At 42.0% G+C, this 22,694-nt stretch overlaps 1 protein-coding gene across 1 annotated transcript in view; it reads left to right on the forward strand.

Moving 5' to 3' along the window:
- Positions 1-22,694, forward strand: part of pcxb (pyruvate carboxylase b) — a 255,749-nt gene that overhangs the window by 201,274 nt on the left and 31,781 nt on the right. Inside the window, exons 14-16 of the mRNA XM_053629257.1 lie at positions 7,845-8,001; positions 9,744-9,984; positions 10,096-10,345. Coding sequence (XP_053485232.1) covers positions 7,845-8,001; positions 9,744-9,984; positions 10,096-10,345 — 648 coding nt within the window. The remainder of the gene's footprint in view (positions 1-7,844; positions 8,002-9,743; positions 9,985-10,095; positions 10,346-22,694) is intronic.

A 22,694-nucleotide genomic window follows, 5' to 3' on the forward strand; every position in this document is an offset into this window, starting at 1 on the left:
GGCAACAACAAATCAGGAAAACCAATATGACTGACACTGTAAATACCGGTGTTCAGCACTATACGTATGAATTATATAGACTTTAAGTGTTTTCGGGTTACAAATAAAAATAACGACATAGCTCTGGTGTCTGTGAATACGATCAGAGACAATGGTAACTTTAGCCGCATTAGCCGTGGAATCTGCTAACAAGCAGTTTCAGAAAAGCGATTTGCAAACATTCACAAAATAAAGTGCGATATTTAGATCTTCTGGATATGAAGCTGGATCACGAACAGTTGGTATTGATCCATCCTTGAGAATCAACTTTTCAGCATATCTTGCTATGTATTGACCCTCGTTCACAAAGCAGTCTGGTGTAAAATGATTCAAACAAACATACACGAATGTAGCTATTTTTGGGGCACATTTCCTTCAAAAATAAAAATACTCCACTGCGTCTTCAGTGTCTCTGATTCCAGGAGTACATGAAGACTCTTATGTTCATTCTTACAGCCAACAATAGAACACTTACAAAGCTTATGAAGCTGAGATATTCTTCTTATCACTGTAGCTGCTCCAGTGCGGAGAACATGGTGGACTGTGTACAGCTCACTCAGCGGAGGAGCTATGCTAATAGGACAGAGTCTGTCACCAGTTGTGGGCGGGACCTATTCCAATGTGATGTCACATTGGATAGAAAACGCAAACGACTCATTTTGAGACACTGTTTATGATTTGTAGGGAATATGAAAAAGGAGTGGGTGGATTTTTATCATTGTAGGGTGTTTAAACACCATGTAAAAGTGAATTTTGCATAATAGGTCCCCTTTAAGTTGCACAAAGAACTTTTTAATCTCAAGTTCTTTAGAGAAGCATCTATTTGCTGGTGTTTTAGAAACCCAGAAATGATTCTTCACAGCAATGCCACAAGGAAGCATGTTATCATAAGGTCTCTAAAAAACTCTTAGTGCTTTAAGGAACCAAAGTAAGGTTCTGAAGAGTGATGCCAGGAGGACCTTTTCCAGTCCCACAAGCAACCTTATAGGGTTCACTTTGGTTCACGTAAAGTGTATTTACACTCCGGTTATCCGAAAACACCCCCATCCCCAAATCTTAAGTGAAAGCAATGCAGCAACTAACAAACATCACTTTGTTAGTGTGAGTTATTTCCTTCTGTCATCCAACTGCTAAGCACTGTTATAAAATAAGTATTTGTATATGTAGATCCTACACCACACTCCTCATATATACCTAGTCTCTTGTCACAGTTAGCTTCAGCCATGAAACGTTTCTAAATGATATTAGTCAGCGTGGCATGAAAACATAATTGTTAACAGCAACATCAAATAAAAGGATATCATTTAACCATGGACTGCGTCTGCAGCTCATGTATGACATGTACAGATATGAGAGGAGCTGAAAGAAGATAGCCAGCGTTATCACTGTAAAAAAAAAAAAAAGACTCGGTCTGTCATCTGATACAGAACAAAGCAACAAGAGTTAACAAGGCGTAACTGCTATATCTCATAGCAGCATGAAAAATCAAAATTAAAATACAGTGCCTTCCAGCATCTTCTGACAGCACAGTCCATTACTGCTATCTTTGTTGTATACCAAGGAAATCTGCATTAATGAAAAAAAGATGAATGTGAGGCAGATGTAGAGAATGTTATATTTCATTTGCAGGTATTTTTGGGCATATAGTTTTACTATAAGGGAATTACAGCACTTTTATTGTCTATAACTTCCTTTTATATAAACTCCAGCTGCCAGGAGTGTAGTGGTTAATGTTTAATGCTTCTGGTTGTGTTGCGTAAGGACACAGAGATGTGAATGTGTAACCCTGGGTCTTATTGGCTCTTGTTTTTGTTTTTGGGGTGGGGGGGTTCCCAGTAGCTTTGGATTGTGCCTTTACATGCTTGATTTACTGACAATTTGACTCAGAAATCAATTTCGAGCTGTACTGCTTTTCCATATTTTTCTTCTGATGGTTTCCTGTTGTCATTGTTATATGTATTGAGTTGCTATGTTTAATGAGGCTGAAGCCTTTATCCTCCACAAACACAAATGCAGAGTCTCTGTACATGTCTGTGTGCCTTTAATCTTTTGTTCCATCCATTCAAATGAGTGAACCAATTATAACAAAATGGTTATGAAGGTTTATGGTTATTACATACTAATTGTTATTATGAATATTTTAAACCAATTAGCTTAATTACAGTTTTGGAAGTGTAACACTGTTGAAGAACAATGAAGGTTTAGTGATTGCAGTCTAAAGACACTGCTCACTTGCTCTTAACTCATCTGAAATGCTATTTTTATGGTCAGAAATGAACACAAAGTAATCTTCGGTCCAAAACCTATGATGATGCTAGTGCTTATCTGAACAATTTGGACCATTTCTTAGAGCAAACACAAGACCAAAATCTGTATATTCCTGCTTTGAAGAACAGTCATAAAATCCTGTACCATTTCTTACACAGCTTTGTTAATGAGCATTATGTATTTCACCCCAATTCAACATACGTTGGCTACCTTTACTAACAAAAAGTACAGGTGTGTCTAATAAATGTGAATCAGACAGTTGCTCTCATCGAGACATGTCCTTGTCACGTACCGTGGGGAATACGGAAGCAGATGCAGGCGGCAGATTCAGGCAGTATAATTCAGAGGAGTAAACAAAGTTCGTAGTCAAGAAACGGGCAAGGGTCAGGCGATCATGCAAACAAAACAAAACAGGGCAAGGCAGAAATCGAGGTCGGGAACGTAAGCAATGGTCAAAGTTACTTTGCAATAAACACGGTAGACAAGGCTTGGATAACGACAGAGAAACTAGTCAGCTGAGCATTTACTTCGCAAGGTATGTATGCATCCAAAGCCTCTTATAAGCTGTGGTGAGAGGGCGAAGTGATTGGCTGCAGGTGTGTGTGATCAAAACTCCGGGGAAGCTGCGCGCATGCGTGTGTGGGAAGTATAGTCCTCAGTGACCCCCCCCCAACCCAAAGGGCTCACTCCGGGAGCAGAGTTCTTTCTGGGTCTCCCCCGGGGTCGTGGACCTGGAAGTTCAGGTTGAGCTGCATGGAAGTCCTTAATGAGCTGTGGGTCCAGTAGGTCTTCTGTCGGAATCCAGCATTGTTGTTCTGGTCCGTAGCCCTCCCACTCGACTAAATATTCCAGCTTACCCCTCCTGCACCTAGAGTTGAGGATATTCTTGATCAGGTATGCAGGTTGCCCATCGATCTCCAGTGGTACAGGAGGGGTTTCAGAGGGCACCTAAGTGGCTAGAGGTCCTGTGATGACGGGCTTAAGTCATGACACATGGAAGGAGGAGGCTATGTGGCTGTGCCGAGGTAATTCCAGATGTTAGGTAACCTCATTGATTTGTTTGAGGATCTTGAATGGCCCCGTGTATCTTGGGGTGAGTTTTTTTGCAGCCATGTGGTTGTCTCAAGTCCCTTGTGGATAACCAAACCCTATCGCCGGGCTGGTAACATGGATGCTCACTGTGGCAGCGATCAGCTCTACATTTGTATGTGTGTGCCGTCTGTCTCAGGCACTGGTGTGTGTTGGACCAAACTTGTTCGCTCCTCTGGAACCACTGATCCACTTCTGGTGATTCCGTGGGAGTCGCATTCCAAGGAAACAGTGGGGGTTGGTAACCTAGTACGCTCTGAAATGGTGTGAGGCCCATGGCTGAGTGTCGTAGTGAATTTTGAGCATATTCGGCCCACGGAAGGAATCTGCTCCAATCCTCGGGAATTGAGGCACAGAATGTCTTAAGGAACCGGCCTAGTTCCAGGTTGACTCGTGAATTGAGGTCCTCAATCACTGACTATTTTCTCCGGGATGCCGAAGTACCTGAATACATGCTGAAATAGTAATTCGGCTGTCATGAATGCGGTGGGCAGGGCGTGTAGTGGAATGAGCCTTACTGACTTTGAATATCGGTCCACCGTTACCAGAATGGTTGTGTTACCTTGGGACTTGGGTAAATCTGTAACAAAGTCAATAGATATATGTGACCATGGGCGTTCTGGTACGGGTAGGGGTTTGAGCTTGCCAGCAAGAAGTGTCCGTGGTACTTTACTCTGCACACCCGATGAACATGACGCCACCACTCTGTGTATCTCCCTCTCCATATTAGGCCACCAGTACTTTTCCCGTAACAGATGGTATGTGCGTTGTGCCCCTGGGTGACCTGTGCCAACCACCGTGTGGGCCCAGACGATGAGTTCCTGTCGGTACCGTTCAGGCACAAATCATCTACCCGAAGGGCATGTTTCTGGAACTTGTGACTGGGTAATGTTCTCTAGCGCTTGATCCAGCTCCCACTCTAGGGCACTAATAATACATGAGGTGGGTATGATGTACTCCTCATGGTTCCTCCGAGCCTCAGTGTTGTCCAGACGAGACAGGGCATCAGCCTTAGTATTTTTGGATCCGGGTCGGTATGACAGGGTGAACTGGAACCTGGCGAAAAACAGTGACCATCAGGCTTGACGGGGTGACAACCTCTTTGCAGTACATAGATATTCTAAGTTTTTGTGATCAGTGAATATGACGAAAGGATGTGTAGCTCCCTCCAGCCAGTGTCACCATTCTTCCAGGGCTAACTTAACGGCTATTGCCCACATCGTAGTTTCTTTCGGCAGGTGATAGTTTTCGTGAAAAGAATGCCACCGGAAGGAGTTTGGGCCTCTCTCTGAAACGCTGTGAGAGAACAGCTCCTATGCCTGTCTCTGATGCGTCGACCTCCACCACGAATGGTTTGGATGGGTCTGGGAGCTTGATAATGGGAGCGGTTGTGAAGGCCTTCTTGAGCTGATCAAGTGCTGCTTGGGCAGCTGGGTTCCATGGCAGGTGTTTGGGCTTTCCTTTCAACAAGGACGTCAGTGGGTTTGCTATGGAGCTGAAATTTCAGATGAACCTTCTGTAGAAATTGGCGAAACCCAGGAATCTCTGTAGCTCCTTCACTGTTGCAGGCTTGGGCCAGTCTACTACTGCTTTTACTTTTACTTGGTCCATGGTAACCCCCTCAGCGCTGATGATGTACCACAGAAATGAAATGGTGTCTTTATGGAACTCACACTTTTCGGCTTTGACGTACAGCTGGTGCTGGAGTAATCGTTGCAGGACTTTATGGACATGGTGAACGTGCTCCTCCTTGGAACTGGAATAGATCAATATATCGTCAATGTACGTGATTACATTATGTCCCAGCATGTCCCTTAAGACGTCGTTTATTAGACACTGGAAGACAGAGGGAGCGCTAGAAAGCCCATATGGCATTACCAGGTATTCGTAGTGCCCGGAGGTGGTGCTAAACCCCGTCTTCCACTTGTCTCCATCTCTGATCCTGACCAGGTCCAGCTTTGTTAAGATGGTAGCAGCGCAAAGTTGTTCTAGAGTGACTGGTACTAACGGAAGAGGGTAGCAATACTTGATACAGCATTGGTTTAGACCCCTGTAGTCTATGCATGGTCGTAACCCTCCTCCCTTTTTCTCCACAAAGAAGAATCCTAAGGAGGCTGGGGACATAGAGGGTATTATGTAGCCCTGTTGTAGTGCCTCGTGGATGTATTCCTCCATAGCTCTCTGTTCAGTCTGTGATAGTGGGTAAACCCTTCCTCGGGGTGGAGTAGTGCCCGGAAGCAGCTCGATGGCACAGTCGTAGGACCAATGAGGTGGTAATCCACTGGCCTTTTCTTTGCTAAACGCCTCGCTGAGGTCCTGGTATTCAGTGGGAATGTGGACTGTGGTAGTCTTGTTTGGGCTCTCGATGGAGGTGGTCGCTAGCATGATCACGGGTGTCTGAAGACAATGTTTGATGCAATGGGGGGACCAGTGCGTGATCTCTTTGTGAGTCCAGGAAATACCCAGGTCGTGGTGTTCTAACCAGGGGAGGCCTAGGACCACTGGATGTCTGGAGGACACTGTGACGTAGAACGCCATGCTCTCCTGATAAAGTGCGCTGGTCCGGAGGTTGAGTGGTTCAGTACAATGTGTGATGACCCCCCCCCCCCAATGGGGGCCCCATCAATGGCTTGAATCTGGCGTGGTGTGATTAGTGGGCGAACAGGAATGTTGTGCTGCTGTATGGTGGCTTGTCGATGAAATTTCCCGCTGCTCCTGAGTCAATCAGCGCTTCTAAAGTACAACATAGTCCTGAGTATTCTACTATGACCGGCAGCAAGAATGCAGATTGAAATGCGCTCTGGGTTAAAGGACCCAAACTCACCCCTGGCTGATGTAGTTTAGCTGCTCCGCGGTCTCCTATGTCACGGCGTTGCTTGAGAGGGCATTGTCGGACGAAGCGCTTCTCCTCACCATAGTAGAAGCAACGAAGCTCACGACGCCATCTCTCTCTCTCTCCTCCGTGTTAACCCGCACCTGACCCAGCTGCATGGGTTCAGCGGGGAGACTTTGCACCGCAACATCCGCCTCGCTGCGTACTTAGCGGCGGCTCTGTAGCAGGCGGTCTAGGTGAATAGCCAGGCTAATGAGTGCGTCAAGAGTTAACTGATCATCGCGACATGCCAGTTCTGTCACTATATCCAGATTCAATCCTTGGCGAAACATAGTCTTTAGGGCGGGTTGGTTCCATCCGCTCCTGGCTGCGACAGTAAAAAACTCTAAAGCATAATCCGCAAAGCAGCGTGTCCCTTGCTTCAGGGTCAGTAATTCCTCCCCGGTCTCCCTGTTGTCTGGAGCGTGATCAAAGACGATCCGAAATCGCTCCATCAGGTGATCCATGGTAGTGATGGTGCTCTCTCCCTGTTCCCATTCCACCGTGGCCCAGAGCAGAGCTCTGCCGGTCAATAGCTCCATGAAATGGAACATTTTCCGACTCTCCGGCATGTCTGGGCAGCTGGAGAAAAACAGGGAGCACTGGATGAGGAAACCCCGGCAGCGTGCCGGATCTCTGTCATATTTCTCCGGTGCCGGCATGGGAGGAAAATGCGCAGTCATTGGTGTAGCGACCAGCGCAGCTTGAGCTAGCCTAGCCACCTGCTCAGTCAGGTTGGCTAGCTGCTGTCTCTGTTCGCTAATAATCCGACCTTGGCCTTCAACGGCTTGATGCCACCGCGGATCCCCCGCTGCTTCCATTTGGAGGCAAAGTAATCTGTCACGTACCGTGGGGAATACGGAAGCAGATGCGGGTGGCAGATTCAGGCAGTATAATCCAGAGGAGTAAACAGAGTTCGTAGTCGAGAAACAGGCAAGGGTCAGGCGATCCTGCAAACAAAACAAAACGGGGCAAGGCCAAAATCGAGGTTGGGAACGTAAGCAATGGTCAAAGTCACTTTGCAATAAACATGGTAGATAAGGCTTGGATAACGACAGAGAAACTAGTCAGCTGAACGTTTACTTCGCAGGGTAAGTATGCATCCAAAGTCTCTTATAAGCTGTGGTGAAAGTGCGAACTGATTGGCTGCAGGTGTGTGTGATCAGAACTCCGGGGAAGGGGTAAGCGCATGCGTGTGTGGGAAGTGTAGTCCTCAGCGGCCATGTTAGAAGTGGGTGTTGCTTCTCAGGAAACCGAGTCATGGCTGGGCTGAGATATGACAGTCCTAGAGGGTTAACACACAATAGCACAACAACAAAAATTCAATTTGGACATGGGGGGATGGGGGGATGGAGGGGGTATTAAGTAATTCATTCAGATCAATTCAAGTTTATGTACTTGCATTATGAATATTGTACAGTGACAACAAAACCTGTCTACTCTAATTTAGTTAAGTGTTACTTTTACCACCGCATGCACTTAAGAGCAAAATACTTGTTGTCTGAATGTTCCTGAGGTTAAATCGAGTGTTTTATCATATGCATCTGTCTCTGTACCTCTCCCTGCTTCTTCATAGGTGCTACATTCGATGTGGCTATGCGCTTCCTGTCAGAGTGTCCATGGCGTAGACTGCAGCAGCTGAGAAAACTAATACCCAATGTGCCTTTCCAGATGTTGCTGAGAGGAGCTAATGCCGTGGGTTACACCAACTACCCTGACAACGCCGTATTCAAGTACAAACAAATACACATGCAAGCATTCAACTCAAAGTACACAGAAAAAATTGCTTCTGCGTGTAATGTACTGCAAAATCAATATTAGTAGTCATGATCCACAGCATAGGGCAAATCATAAGGAGCCAGCATGAAAGGGGCGAATCCATAATCCAATACAGTAAAAAGGAAAAGGCTCATAATAAATGTAACATATGCACTGTAACGTTGATGAGACTTAACAATGAGACAATGATATAATAGGGACTAAATAGACCCATCAGGATCTAAACATAGAACAGGTGAACACAATCAGGAAATAAGCCAAGAGTAAAACAGGCATGGAGACAGGGCCAAAGCCAAACCAAAACTTGTCACAATGAAAGCCATGCGGGTCATGCTGGGAAATGCACCATGCACTGATTTTATTTGTGACACCACAAGAGCAAAGTTTAGTCCCTCTCTATGTTACTGAAACATGTATGTACCAAGTCAGCATGATCTCACACTTCCAAATCTGTACAAAAAATAAAATAATAATAATTCACACAACTCAGTTTGTATAATAAGTGTCATGGTTATGTTAAAAGCCATGTCCTTTATAATGAATTAATTTCTATGAAAATGAACAAACTCTAGTCACATTGCTCTTTCTCATTCAAATTCATATCAAGTTATATATATGATATCAGGTTCCTCAAGTATTATATTACATTATTCTCATGTCCACATATAATGAATATCCTTACGTCATGAATTATCCTCGCTCCATTCATACTCTCTCCATCTCCATCTGTCACACACACATGGATATTATGACTGAATGAATTGGCCATTAATTTTTACAGAGAGTGACAAACAGTAGCATAATCCTGAAATGTTAAGAAATGTCATTTCATCACTGACTTTCTCACTTGGTCTCTTGTGCTCTTTTTACATTAGTGCAACAACAAGCATAACTTATGCATTGTTTTTTCTTCTTTGTACTCAATTACTATTATTCAAGGCCAGAAATTAATGCACCTGCACTGAGGTGGGTGTGAGCAGCACAACAGGGGGTGTGGCACTCATAATTAGCTAGTGCAGTGTGATATTCAATACCAGATTGGACTAAAATTACTTACATTAATGTAAGTAATGTACAAAATATATTTCTGCAGCTCATGTGTGATGTGCAGGTTTGTCACCGTTGTCACTCTATAACGTTATCTGAAACAGCACAGCAACAAGTTAACAAGACATAACTGCTTTATCTCACAGAAGCATGATAACATGTAAAGGGTATGGCAATCAAAATCCACTGGTGTGGTGAGATTTTTGAAACATGCTTGGACTAAAATTGTGCACACATGTAACAGGAGACATTTTAGCTTCCATTGTTTATTAAACACATCCAAAACCATAGTCAAAACAGGGTTAAGGTCCATACAAGTAAACATCCTAAATACAGAAAACCAGACAATGATAATCAAAAAGCGTAAAAGCTCAAAGCACAAGGTCAAAAGCAGGTAACAAGACTCAGAACTTAGGACTCATTTTAACATATTCATACTGTACACAATGGCAAAACAATATTTCCCTGCTCTAATCACCTTACATCCTCTATTGATGCCACTCCACTTCAGTGTACATGCGCTACCTCAATCAGCTACTAACTTAGTCCAAACCAAGTGAATTACATTATATGTAACAACCAGGAACTTGTTAGATGTTAAAGCTTCTAAATATGAATCTCTTGACACACCTTTCCTCCCAATCTTTAGGTTTTGTGAAGTGGCGAAGGAGAATGGTATGGACATCTTTCGTGTGTTTGACTCTCTAAACTACCTGCCTAACATGCTCATGGGGATGGAGGCTGCTGGCTCTGCTGGAGGCGTGGTGGAAGCAGCCATCTCTTACACAGGAGACGTCTCTGATCCCATGAGACAGAAATACTCACTAGAATACTATCTGGAGCTAGCAGAGGAACTTGTCAAGGCGGGGACACATATACTGGCTATAAAGGTAGGGTGTGTGCATGTGGAAATGTAACAGATGTACTGTAACTGATATATACACATATGCATACTATGATATGAAACAGGCAATGTAGTGATATTGAGAGTTTCTGTCTAGGACATGGCTGGTTTGTTAAAACCTGAGGCGAGTCACTTGCTGATCACAGCTCTGAGAGATAGATTCCCAGATGTTCCCATCCACATACACACTCATGACACAGCAGGTGCAGGCGTAGCGGCCATGTTGGCGTGTGCTGAGGCGGGTGCTGATATCGTTGATGTGGCAGTGGACTCCATGGCTGGCATGACATCTCAGCCCAGCATGGGTGCTATAGTGGCCTGCGCCAAAGGCACCAAACATGACACTGGTGAGTGAGATACCTGTCAATTAAATCAGAGATATAATCACTGTATTAAAATTAAGTCAGAATTTGAGTCAGAATGTCTGTGTGACTGTGAACAATCACTCAGAAATGGCTGAAAATATTATTTGGTTTTCTGATATGGAATCTGATGTCATGAAATGCTTATAGTATGTAGGGGGGTCATATAGCTTTATGAACACCAAAAACAAAGTCAAATAAAAATCAGAGATGATCAAAATAAAACTAGGGACTAGGTACTATAGACTACATAGAATATAACAGACAAAATATTACAGCAGAATGTCCTGGGGACTGGAAAGAGAAGTAAAACATAGCAGAAACACAACAGGAAGACAGTGAGAGTATATTTAAACCCTTTGGAATAAATAAAGAAGCAGAGAGAACGTCTGGGTTATGCATGTAAGCCTGTTCCCTGAGAAGGGAATGAGACGTTGCTTGAGATTCATGCTGTGGGAACAAGAATACCCTTTCCGTCATACTGAGGGCATAGACTGTTCAAAATATCCAAGCCCGAGGGTCACTGCAAGACACTCAAGCCCAGGGTGGAATGTTTATCCAAGCTGTAATATCGAATGAATATGTGCGGCGTAGACCACCCCGCCGCAGCACACACATCCTATAAGGATACCCCTTTGGACAAAGTCTTCGACTTTGGAATGAGCCCTTATGCCCAGAGGTGTAGCGAGACTGCGTGCCTCATAAACGATAGAGATTGCTTCCACTATCCAATTAGAAATGCGCTGTTTTGACACAGCATCACCTCTACTGTCGCCACCAAACAGACCAGCCATTGCTTTGACTTATGCCCCTGGCCAGAGTGGTGGATGTAATTACAGCGAGCCCTTACTGGACACAGTAGGTGCAATTTCTGTTGTTCCGGTGTGAGGAACGTAGGAGGGCAGAAAGCCTGCAACGCTACTTGCTGACGTAGGCACTTTAGGAATATAAGCCGGTCTGTGATATAAAAAGGCCTTGCTAATCCAGGGAAAAAGTCAAGGCAGGAAGGGGCAACAGAGAGAGCTTGTAGATCTCCTACTCGCTTGAGAGATGTCAGGGCCAGCAGAAGAGCTACCTTTAGAGTCAGAAGCTTCTCTGAGGCTGACTCTAAGGGCTCAAATGGGGCACCTGACAGACCTTACAGGACCACAGAAAGGTCCCAGGAAGGTATGCGTGGCCTGCAGATGGGCGTCAGCCACCTGACACCACACATAGATGTTAGACGATGTTGCCCCACTGAGGTTCCATCAATAGGGGCTTGCCAAAATGGCGACCACATAGACCCTAATTGTAGAAGGAGCCAACCCTGCTGAGAAACGTCCTTATAAGAACTCCAGGGCTATAGCTATTGCACAGTTTACTAGTCTAACTGACGTTTCTCACACCGCGAGACAAAAAGACCCAACTTGAGCGCATACAATTTCCTCATGGATGGCGCTCTAGCATTCAACATGGTCCTACAACCTCAGTTGTGAGACCAGAATCTATGAGCTGGTGCTCCACAGGGGCCAGACCCACAGTGCCCCTAGTTCCGGCCGAGGGTGATAAATCAGCCCTTCGGCTTGAGACAGTAGATCCTTGCACACGGGAATCTCCAAAGGAGTGCCATCTAGCAGGGATATTATCTCTGAGAAGCATATTTGAGCTGGCCAATAAGGTGCTACTAGCAGCAGATGGTCTTGGCAAACTCTAGCTAGAACTTGTGGGAGCAGAGCGAACGGGGAAAAGCATACAGAGGTGTGCACAATGGCTTCCAGCCCCAGTGGTGTGGGAGGAGTGAGGGCAAACCACAGCGGGCAGTGTGTTGTCTCCTTGGAAGCGAATACATCCACTTCTGCTTGGCCGAACGTCCGCCATATGGACTACACCACTTGTGGATGGAGCCTCCAATCTCCAGGCCTCAGCCCCTCCCTCAACAGGCTGTCTGCCCCCACATTCTGGTTGCCCAGAATGAACATTGCATTCATTGATAAAAAGACTGTGAGCTGGACAGCCGTCTAAGACTGCACCCCAGCCCATGAGGGATGCTCTGTCGTTACTGTCTTACGATAAGTAGATGCCCCTAAAGTGTGACACGAGGCTAGAAACTGGGGACACCTCCAAATTCTCAAAGCATGTAGACATTGCCGTGTGACACTGATTACTCTCAAAGGTTTCCTCCTCAGTCGACACCCCTGAATTTTCAGCCACCACTGAAACGGTCTCATGTGCAATAGGCCCAATGTTATAACGTTGGCTGCTGCTGCCATAATCCCCAACAGTCTCTCATAGAGACTGGAGGGATGCCCAGATCCAGCTTTATCTTGTTCAGTGTTGATAGGATTGACCCTAAGCATGTTACAGACAGAAACACCCTTATCGTAGTAAAATTCCATATAACCCCTAGAAAAGTTGCCCTATGCTCTGGAGAAACCATGCTTTCCTTGAGGTTCAACCTGAGCCCCAAGCTCTTCATGTGGGCAAGAACAACATCTCGATGTTGAATCGCCAGTTCCCTGGATCATGCTAGAATTAACCGGCAGAGACCTAGACCCAGAAGAGAGAGCAAGAGATAGAGCAGTGCTTGTCTCCGGCTCCTCTTCCAGATCCATATGAGATCCCCAGGACCTGAGCCAGCTGGCTGCCGGCCCAGATCCTGCGATCCAACGCCCTTCGGCCAAGAAGAGAGCAAGCAGTGAGCAGTGCTGCCTAATTGTAAGGTCTTCACAATGTGCACAGTCAGACCTCTCGAGGGCTGTCCCAGCATGCTCCATCCCTATACACTTCACACAGAAAGCGTGTCCTCCCGTGATGAAACGGGATCAAGGCACGACACGCTTCCTGAATTCTCTCTCACCCATACTTTTCTCTCTTTTTTTTTTTTAAAGGGACGGAAAAGTAAAGATTTTTATCTTTCTTTTTTTTAAAAGATAGAGAGGAAATGAAGAGTCTTTTTGCGAACATTACACAAACTGGCATGCAGTCTCGCTGAAGATAATAAGGCTGACATGGTTCACAGGTTCCATTTTTATATCACACAACACGCTTAATTACCATGTCACCTGATCACAGCAGGCCTATAAATAGGCGTCACAAGCTTCAGATACCGGTCACGCACGAGGGCGCTTCACACAGCGTGAAGCTCACACAACATTGAGTTCCCTTTGAAAGGGAACAGGTAGTCTGTATCCAAAAATATTGGAAATACTGATTTTCATCTTAACAGATATTTCCTCACTTTTGTAACAGATAAAAGGCAGAAAAACCTTTGATTTGAAATGAAATCTTAATATATGTACTCTTATAAAAGCAGTTGGTGGCTTGTCTTGTTAAATTGGCCCCTTTCTCTTGATGTCTTTCCACTAGAGATTCACTACAAAACCAGCAGGAAGTGTTTCCAAAGGATAAAAACTGAAAGGCACTTAAAAAAAAAAAATCGGTAGTCAGATTAATTGTCAAAGCATCTCTACTATCCTCTTTCCGCTGAGCACAGTGCTGTTAGACACAGCTCTGAAGTAAAAACTACAGCAATCAATACACTCCACAGGAGTAAATTTAACACAGTGGGCATTTATTTAATACTGCCGATTTTACCGTGTATGATATTGTGGAACAGGATTTGTGAGGGTCATCAAATGCCCATTTCTGAGAGCAGTGCCAAAGACTTGGGTGGAATTTTAATGGTCAACATCTATCAAAACGGTGCAGGGGTCGAAGCTGCACTTGAAACATTTTAAAAGGCTTTTTCATTCCCTAAAATACTGTCTGAAAGGGGATAAAATGAAAACGGTCTAAACCTGACATGTTCTTTGAGCAACAGAGGAAAAAAAAGGTTGAAGGAGGATGTCCTCCGCACAACATTGTCATTGCATGAAGCCAGACGCCATCACCCCATCTTCACATAGCTCCAGCTGAGATAAGACACAGACTCCCTGGTGTAGACCTGAAAGAACATAAGCCGAGCAACGTCATCCCCCAGAACAGACTCTCTGCTCTTCAGTAAATGAATATGGTATAAAGCAGCTGATGATGCTAGGAGTGGACAGGAGATGTACTCAGCCTGTTTCAAATATTGAGCAGAGACATGGTTGAGGTTGAACAGGAGATGACTAAAGAGCTCTCAGAGAGAAGCCATGGTATAGGTTAATGGAAGCTTTAGAAAGCTCCGCAAACAGAGGGTAGCATAGCTGATATATATGTCAAATCATACTGTTTTGTGCAGAAGTTTCACTATAATAATGTTCATAAAAAGTCAACAATGTCATCATTATGATTTCTCCATATACATCTATCCCAGACATCAAATGACAGCATCCATTAGTTTGCTTAATAACATTAACAAGCTGTATGGTTAAAAAAAAAAAAAAAAAAAAAAAACAGGATGAGCCAATCAGGATTGTGTACTTGAAAGCTACTAGCCAACTAGCTCCACTCTGAGCAAAGACACATTGAGATGACAGTCACGTTTGCCTTATCATCGGGAGATATGCAAGTTAGAATCCCAATGTTGCCACAGCCATCCAGAGTCAAGGGAGCAAAATTGGCCACACCCTCTAACTGGGAGGGATGACGTACTCTCTCTCTCATAACAGTGACACTAGGTGCTCTTGGGCATCTGTGAGCTTGTGTATGTAGAAGAGGGTAGATAGTGCTCTCCTCAGTGTGTTATGCTATCACTTGATGGGGAGAGCTGGCTGGTGGGTGGGAATTAGTAAATTAGCAAATTAGGGAGGTAAAATGGGATTAAAGGTAGTTTTATAAAGTAAGAATGGTATTTTTTTTATATATTTTCAGTGGAACTGTAATAAAGATATTTTATCTTCTATGCCTATTAATCTTAATATGGCATGATTGTTTTGACAGTAGATAGTGGCTTGAATAATCAAATGACAAACTCTGCTTCTACTACTGACTGCTTCTACTACTGTCTGGCATCCACCCAAAATGCTAAAGAATGTCACACTTATTAATTTAACTGTACAAATGATGATGATTTTATTTAGCATAATCATGTTCCTCTGATCCTAATTCCTACCATTCCAAGACCAGTGCTGTCTAACATTTATTTCACCATCATTTCCCACCACTTCATTAATTGGATCCAGAACATATGGCACACGTTGATCCTTCAAGCTGAATTATTTGACATACTCTCTTCCTTTATCTCCCTCCATCTCCCTTATTTCGTCAAACTGTGTACTGAGAGAAACAAGGTTTCCCCTGCATTTCTCCAGACCCCTGAAGCTGAACCTGTCCAGCTTCTACCACTGCACACATAGGCAAGTCCTTACCATGCACACAGAGCATGACATTTTCATTCAGTCGCTCACCATGCACAGTGGGTTTTCTAAATGCAGCAGCCATTCAGCATTTTGCTAGCCAAAAACACTGCAACATTTAATGTAACTTTATACCTCTTCAATGTAGAGAGTACAAATGGGTGATAGTATTTGATTACAAATTTATTCTGTGGTGTTGGGAAAGTTTCCTACAGTAAGAGAATCATGTGTTAGACTGAATGTGATTTTAAGTCCTGCTAAATTAGATGTTATATAATCACAGGTTTTATTCATTCATAAGACAATTGACAGCCTTTTTCTTACCTTACTGTTTCTACATTGACAGTCTGGACATTAACTTGTTAGCTGGGTCACATGCAACTGGTCCTCTTCTCCTCTGTGTACTCTTTTTGATTATTGCATGCTGTCGGTTCTGTCATTATTTGACCTGGTCGCTTCACTCCAGCTATATGTTTGGTGTAGCGAAGCTTCCACAAGGCCAGCATAGAGCAAGCGTTTCAAAATCTCAATTTATAAATCTATCTGTGAGATAAAGTGGCAAAAACATAGGCTAGAGTAGTAGTAGATTATAGAAGCTGTGCACACAATAAAACACTCCATATCCAGTACATACTGTACATAATACACTTTTTTTTTTTCCAAAACAACATCACTGCAAGGTTCTATTGCAAACTGTTGCCTGCCAGTGTCAAATTTTGCACCTGGACAGGTGTTTTTTTCATGCACTGCACAAAACATACAGACCAGCACAATTTAGCTTTAGAATTCAGCATTACAATTTAGTTTTGTAGCGTTAGATTGGCCCTTTTTTCATAGTTTATGGCCGGATTCCACTCCTTTATATTATTTCAGTTTAAAGTAGAACATGAAACATCCTCCAGTGAGCTAATAAGCCTGTGCTGTGAACAGTTTAAACACAGAGTTGGAGTACATTATCATTCTAAAGGAGACATGGTGTAAATCTGGCTTTGTCATTCCTCCAAGCTTGATGATGCGATGTGGGTGGCAATTTGGCAAGATGCCATGGTTGGCTTCATGGACGTCAAGGAAAAGTGTGTGTGTGAGCTTTCTATCCTTCCTAGCTGGATTCACTGTCATAGGACAGAGGAGAAAATTACAACAGTGGGAACTGGCAATACAATAAGAAAGTGGCTAAAAATGTAAACATTTAACAGTAAACTAGCAACTACAATAAGAAATTGAAAGAAAATGTACAAATTAAACATCGTAACATAAACAAAAATTACTTTAATGCATACACTTCCAAGTATACGTGTAAATATGTGTCAGATTTTAAAGATATAACGGAATATGGATTAATATGATCTCCGTAGCTAAATGATTTTGTCTTGTCAACAGTGTATGGTGAGAATAAATAAATTACCAGTGGCCTACTGGTTCATGATACCTACCTATGTTATTCTGCATATTTTAGCTATGTAATGAGTTCAGCTGTAGTTGTAGCTAACATTAAAATTAGGTTTATTCGGAATTATAATTTAAATGTGATCTGTGTTTTCAGAATAAACAATCCATACAGGATTTATAGAGTTTAGAGTTTTTTTGTGATTCTTGTGGCAAAAAAATGCTAGATTTTACTGCAGTTTTTATTGTTTGTTTGTTTTATTGCGATGCAACTTGCAGAGTTTTCCATGCTTTTTTGCAGAGATGTTTGTTGGTAAATGAGACCTTTTAGTTGTACTCATGTTCAAAGCACATGAATCAAAGAGGGCTTTGGCTGAATGCGAGTTGTGATGATGCAACACGTGTGTTGGCCCAAAACTGTGGGAAATCGGCAGTAATTTTGAAAAATTGCAAGCTCCTGTAGGGATCCTGTAGGGACTGAATAAAGGGGTTTAGTTGAGTGTGATGTAATGTACATATTATCCCTGCTCTCAAGGTTTAAAAAATTCCCTTTTCTCTGGCGACCAAGGGGAAAGGAATTGCATGTGTCTCAGTGCTGGCAGAATTGAAGTGCTCCCTCTCACATGTGAGACTTTCTCTGCATGCATGCTCACGAACATTACACACATTTGTGTGTGTGTGTGTGTGTGTGTGTGTGTGTGTGTGTGTGTGTGTGCAATTCATGGTACCTTATGCTCATTTATACTGATCATGCTCACTGATACTGCTGTGCATGCTCAAATCAGCAGCAGACCTCTATAACATACAGTAAAAACAGTTATGGGGTCTGAAATGGAGCAGTATATGGAGAATCATCACCTCCAGAGAGTAGTAACTAGGTACTGACAGCCAAAATGTATACATACTTACAGATACTATTACATTTCAACTATTAACTGAAGCTATTTCTTTGTGCTATATAAGGTGTTTCAAATTGGGATTATATTTCTTCCCATTTCCAACACAAAAGTTAGCAAATAACATTGTGTAAAATCTCTAGAGATTACTCCAGTATCTTATGTTGTAACGGTCTCAATCTTAAGGGCCACTAACTCGTCTCTGTAATCACAGCCCCATTACAGAGCTTCTTAGAAAAGCACGGACACCACTAACATCACATTCTCCGCTTATTTGTCTCTCTTCATCTCTCTCACGCACAGCCAGTTGTACTGTTATATATTAGTAGGTCATACTGATGGGCAGTGAATTAGGGTCCCTCAAAGAGAAATGTATTCAAGAAATTTAAATCCTCTCAGAACACTATGTCAAATAAAAATAAAAGAGAGTTTTCCTCTTTATTATAGAAAGCAATATAAGTCTACAGGCTGGCATAAAGCAAAAAAGACAGCTCATGCTCAACCTTAACAGCTCAACGAGCATAATGAACTGCCAATCAAAATAACCCAAATGGACAAACTATTTGGGTTGAAACTGTGTTTCAAATTCATTTCATAACACTTGTGCATAATAGTTAGTTTTTTTTATTATTATCTTTTTTCACTATTAAAGAAATACTTCAGCACTTTTCAATCTCCTGGGCATTGCATCTGCAGGGTACAGTATGTGTAATTACCACAGAAAAGAAGCTCAGTGTGTTTCCCTGTATTGAGCAAAGAAAAGAGACTCCATTGATTTAAAATCCCACTTGGAAATCAAAGGGCATTTGTTAGAGCAGTGAATAAACATTTATGCAAAACATATTCTTGTGAAAGTATTTTTCATGAATTTTGCAGTCATAGAATTAAGCCCTGAATGAACCTCTCAATCTGTACAATTCATCCTTTCAGAGATGGAGCTCCTTCATCAAAGAGAAAATGTGTAGCTCAGAATAAACATTCAGTTTCAGCCTGGTTATGCATGGACAAAGTGAAAAAAAGTGTTCTCTCATGTCAGTCTTCCCCTATCCTATCTTACCCTTTAAAGCTAGAGCATAATTGGTGTAATTTGTTGTACAATTCAGTAAATGTGCTTAGATTTCAATTTTAGTGGTTAGAGGAAAACCGGTTATTGGTCCTTTAATCAGAATAGGGAATATACAGAAGTTCTTCCGCATGGTCATCACACATACACTACAGATCTGTTACTAGAATATTCTTTTAATCTAAACACTGCTGTTACATTATCACACTTTGCAGCTTCTCTACTTGTTATTTCACTTAAATTCAGCATCTCTGGCCATGTTTTTATTCTATTTTATTTTTTGGCAGTGCAAATGTACTTTTATTTGTCAGGGCAGTGAATAGAGAGAGCACGAAAAAGAGTCTCTTGTGTGTACATACACACATTTTGCTGCATCCCTCTCTCCTCCCTCTTCTGCTTTCTCTATATTATTGCAGTAATCCTTTAACCTTCCTTCCCTCCAGTGCATCAGTTTGAACACAGCACATGGCCTATACCTGCACGAGTCCCCCCCCCCCCCCCACCTTCTCTCTCTCTCTCTCTCTCTCTCTCTCTCTCTCTCATAGCAAGAGCAAAAGGACAGGATACAAAAATAACAAAGATGGTTAATTAATTAGATTAAGGAATAGTTGAACCACCTGTGTATGTAATAGATTCTGAAGCAGTCATGCGCGCGTGTGTGTGTGTATGAGAACGAGAGAGAGAGAGAGAGAGTACATGCATGCATCTACGATTGGATAGTTTCATTTATAAGCAACTTTGTTAAGGGAATTGCTCTCTCTGGGTCGTTATTAATTTCTCAGTCCCTGACCTCCACTGCCTTTCTCTCTCTAGCTCTGCTTCTCTCGCATGCTCTCTTAATAACATGTAAGAGCGTTAGTTAATTGAGTTGTCTAGGAGCTGTCAGCACACGCAGACACACAAGAAAAAGTTCAGTGGATGGGCTGCATGTTGCTAATGAGACTCCTGTTGCTTTCATTATTGTTTATTTCACCCCTGTGAACAAAGCGGCCAAGAATGGGAATCCTGCACAGAGTCCATTGCGATTACTCTATGTTTATCCCATCTTTATCCGATGTACATTGTTTAGAGTTTGTTTTTGTTTGGTTCCACATGATTCTGTGATGCTGCCATGGACATATGGAACACAGGGGATGCATCCATCCATTTGCAAAGACATGTATTTCTGTATCCTGCACTTTTTATCTTGCTTTATCTTCAAGCAATATATACACCTGCTGTGGAAATGTACATTTTGTTATATCTTGCTATGAAACTAGGCCTATATAACTAATTTAGATTAATTTAACTGAAATTAAGCTGTCTGCGGGTAATAAATGTTATAATATATAAGGAGCAGTTATGCTTTATGCTTTACCTACTGTGGGCATTACACAACACTGCAATTCCAATTTCGATAAACCACCGTATGTGATGTGGGATGTGATGTGATCGGGATTTTTTTAGCTGAGATTACTTCAAACTAATGCAAAAAAAATTTTCTCTCTCAAATGCTTCTGTAACATATAAAAGTCAAAGTCAAAAGGTTGCTTTATTGGCATGACAAATATTAGCATTTGTATTGCTAAAGCTTGGGTACAGACAGATTAGAAAATAACTACAGAAATAAATAAGTAGAAACAAATGCACATACTTTCAACAATACAGTCAGCCAGAAACACCAGCAACAAGGTGCATAGAACCCTGAGAGGAAAGAAATAAAAATAAAAAAGAAGAAAGAAAGAAAAATACACACACACACACGCACACACACACACACGCACACACACACACACACACACACACACACACACACTACACATACTACACAAAATACTACTTAATTTTTGTTAGTTATATTATATACAGGTCGTTAGATCTAGAATTGTGCCCACTCTAAATACACAGAGATAAAGTAGTGCGATAAGATTACATTTATTTGAAGGAATTACAGTAAATAGTTATTAGAGAGAGAGAGAGAGAGAGAGAGAGAGAGAGAGCGTGTGTGTGTGTGTGTGTGTGTGTGTGTGTGTGTGTGTGTGTTATTACACTGTTATTATATTGTCATAAGCATTCATAAGAATTTTTATATTTACATATATATATATAAATATATATATATATATATATATATATATATATATATATATATATATATATGTGTGTATATATATATATATATATACACACACACAGAATTAGACATCAAATCACTTTACATAGGTATTTTGGCAACTTGACATCAAAATTGACAAAAGCAGACTTTATGACAGATGATACCTATTATAAAGGTTTATGTAACTTTGTAATTTGTCATATTAAGGTGTCCTGTAGCCCTAATTAAATTGGTTACCCCAATCCATTATTCTCTTTCTATACTGTATCATAGGTTTTATCAGAGAATGTAATAAATGATTTTTAAGCTGCTTTTCTTTTGGCTCTGCCTAATAAACAGCCAGTGCATTTTACCAATATTTTCTTTATACTTAGGTTTAAACTTGTATTGGTATTGTGTATTGGCTTAGTAGATTACGCTAGTCTATTGTCTTTCAGGTTATGAGTCCTTACAGATTCTGTACTTTGTATTGCTGCACCTTCAACTGTTTGCACATTTTATAAGTCACACTGGATAGAAGTGTCTTCAACTCAATTAAGATATGAAGTTGAAAAGTCAAAGAAATTGTTTTTGCACCTGATACATATATGTAGGAAAGTTGAAGAGCTAAAAATGGCAGATATGTCCCTAGTGTTGGTTCTGCTTTTGCCTCTCTCATTCGTTTTTTTCATTTTCAGTGAGACATTGCCTCTGCCTTCACCTCATTTCAGACTCTCTTTGTCTTCATTTTTCTTCTCTCTCTCTCTCCTTTCCTGCCTCTTCACATTACACTGCATTCTGTCATTTCTAACCCTATTGTTCTTTGCTGTGTTGATCCCGTTTTTCTCCCTCTCCATGATTATTCTGCATTACTCTTTCATTAACCAGAACTTTCTCTTCCTCCTTCTATCACGTACAGTCATGTGGAAAAATAAATTGGTGGAAATTGTTGGCATATTTGGACAAGCAAATATTTGATCATCTTTGAAACAGTGCCTGTTAATGAAGTTGATATACTTGAAAAAAAAAAACACAAGAAGAAATAGCTTTTTCAATTGACAGAAATATCAATAGCTGTAATATTCTTCTGTGGAAAAAGCAAGTGCACCCTTGGCCTCAGAAGCTTGTATTGCCCTCTTTAGCAGAAATAGTTTCTTGCATAATTGTAGTATTTTTTGACTTCTCTTCCATGCAATATTCTTTCAGGTGCAAGATGTTTGAGGGTTTTCTTGCATGTATTCCCCGTTTCAACCCCCCCTCCCCCCCCCCCCCAAACATTTCAATGGGATTCAAATCCAGTCTTTGACTAGGCCATTCCATAACCCGGGTCCACTTTCAGTTCAACTTGATCTTTTGGACAGATGGCCTCACATTATTTTCAAGCCCTCTATGATATGATGCAGAATGAATGCAAGCTGTCCAGTCCCTGAGGCAGCAAAGCAATCCCAAACCCTAACCCCAAACAAAAGCAAAGGCTTTTTTTCTGGCATGCCTCCCATGCAGGTCAAATTCATTCAAATTTGACTTCTGTTTTTGGGTTGAATTTGCTGGGATGGCCAGTCTTTGCCAGACTCCTTTTTTTCTGAAGGCCTTACAGAACTTTTTAGATCTTGGCATGATGACATCACACACCTCAATAGCAAAGGTTACACCAGAC

This window comes from Ictalurus furcatus, chromosome 7, assembly GCF_023375685.1.
Source record: "Ictalurus furcatus strain D&B chromosome 7, Billie_1.0, whole genome shotgun sequence".
NCBI lineage: Eukaryota > Metazoa > Chordata > Actinopteri > Siluriformes > Ictaluridae > Ictalurus > Ictalurus furcatus.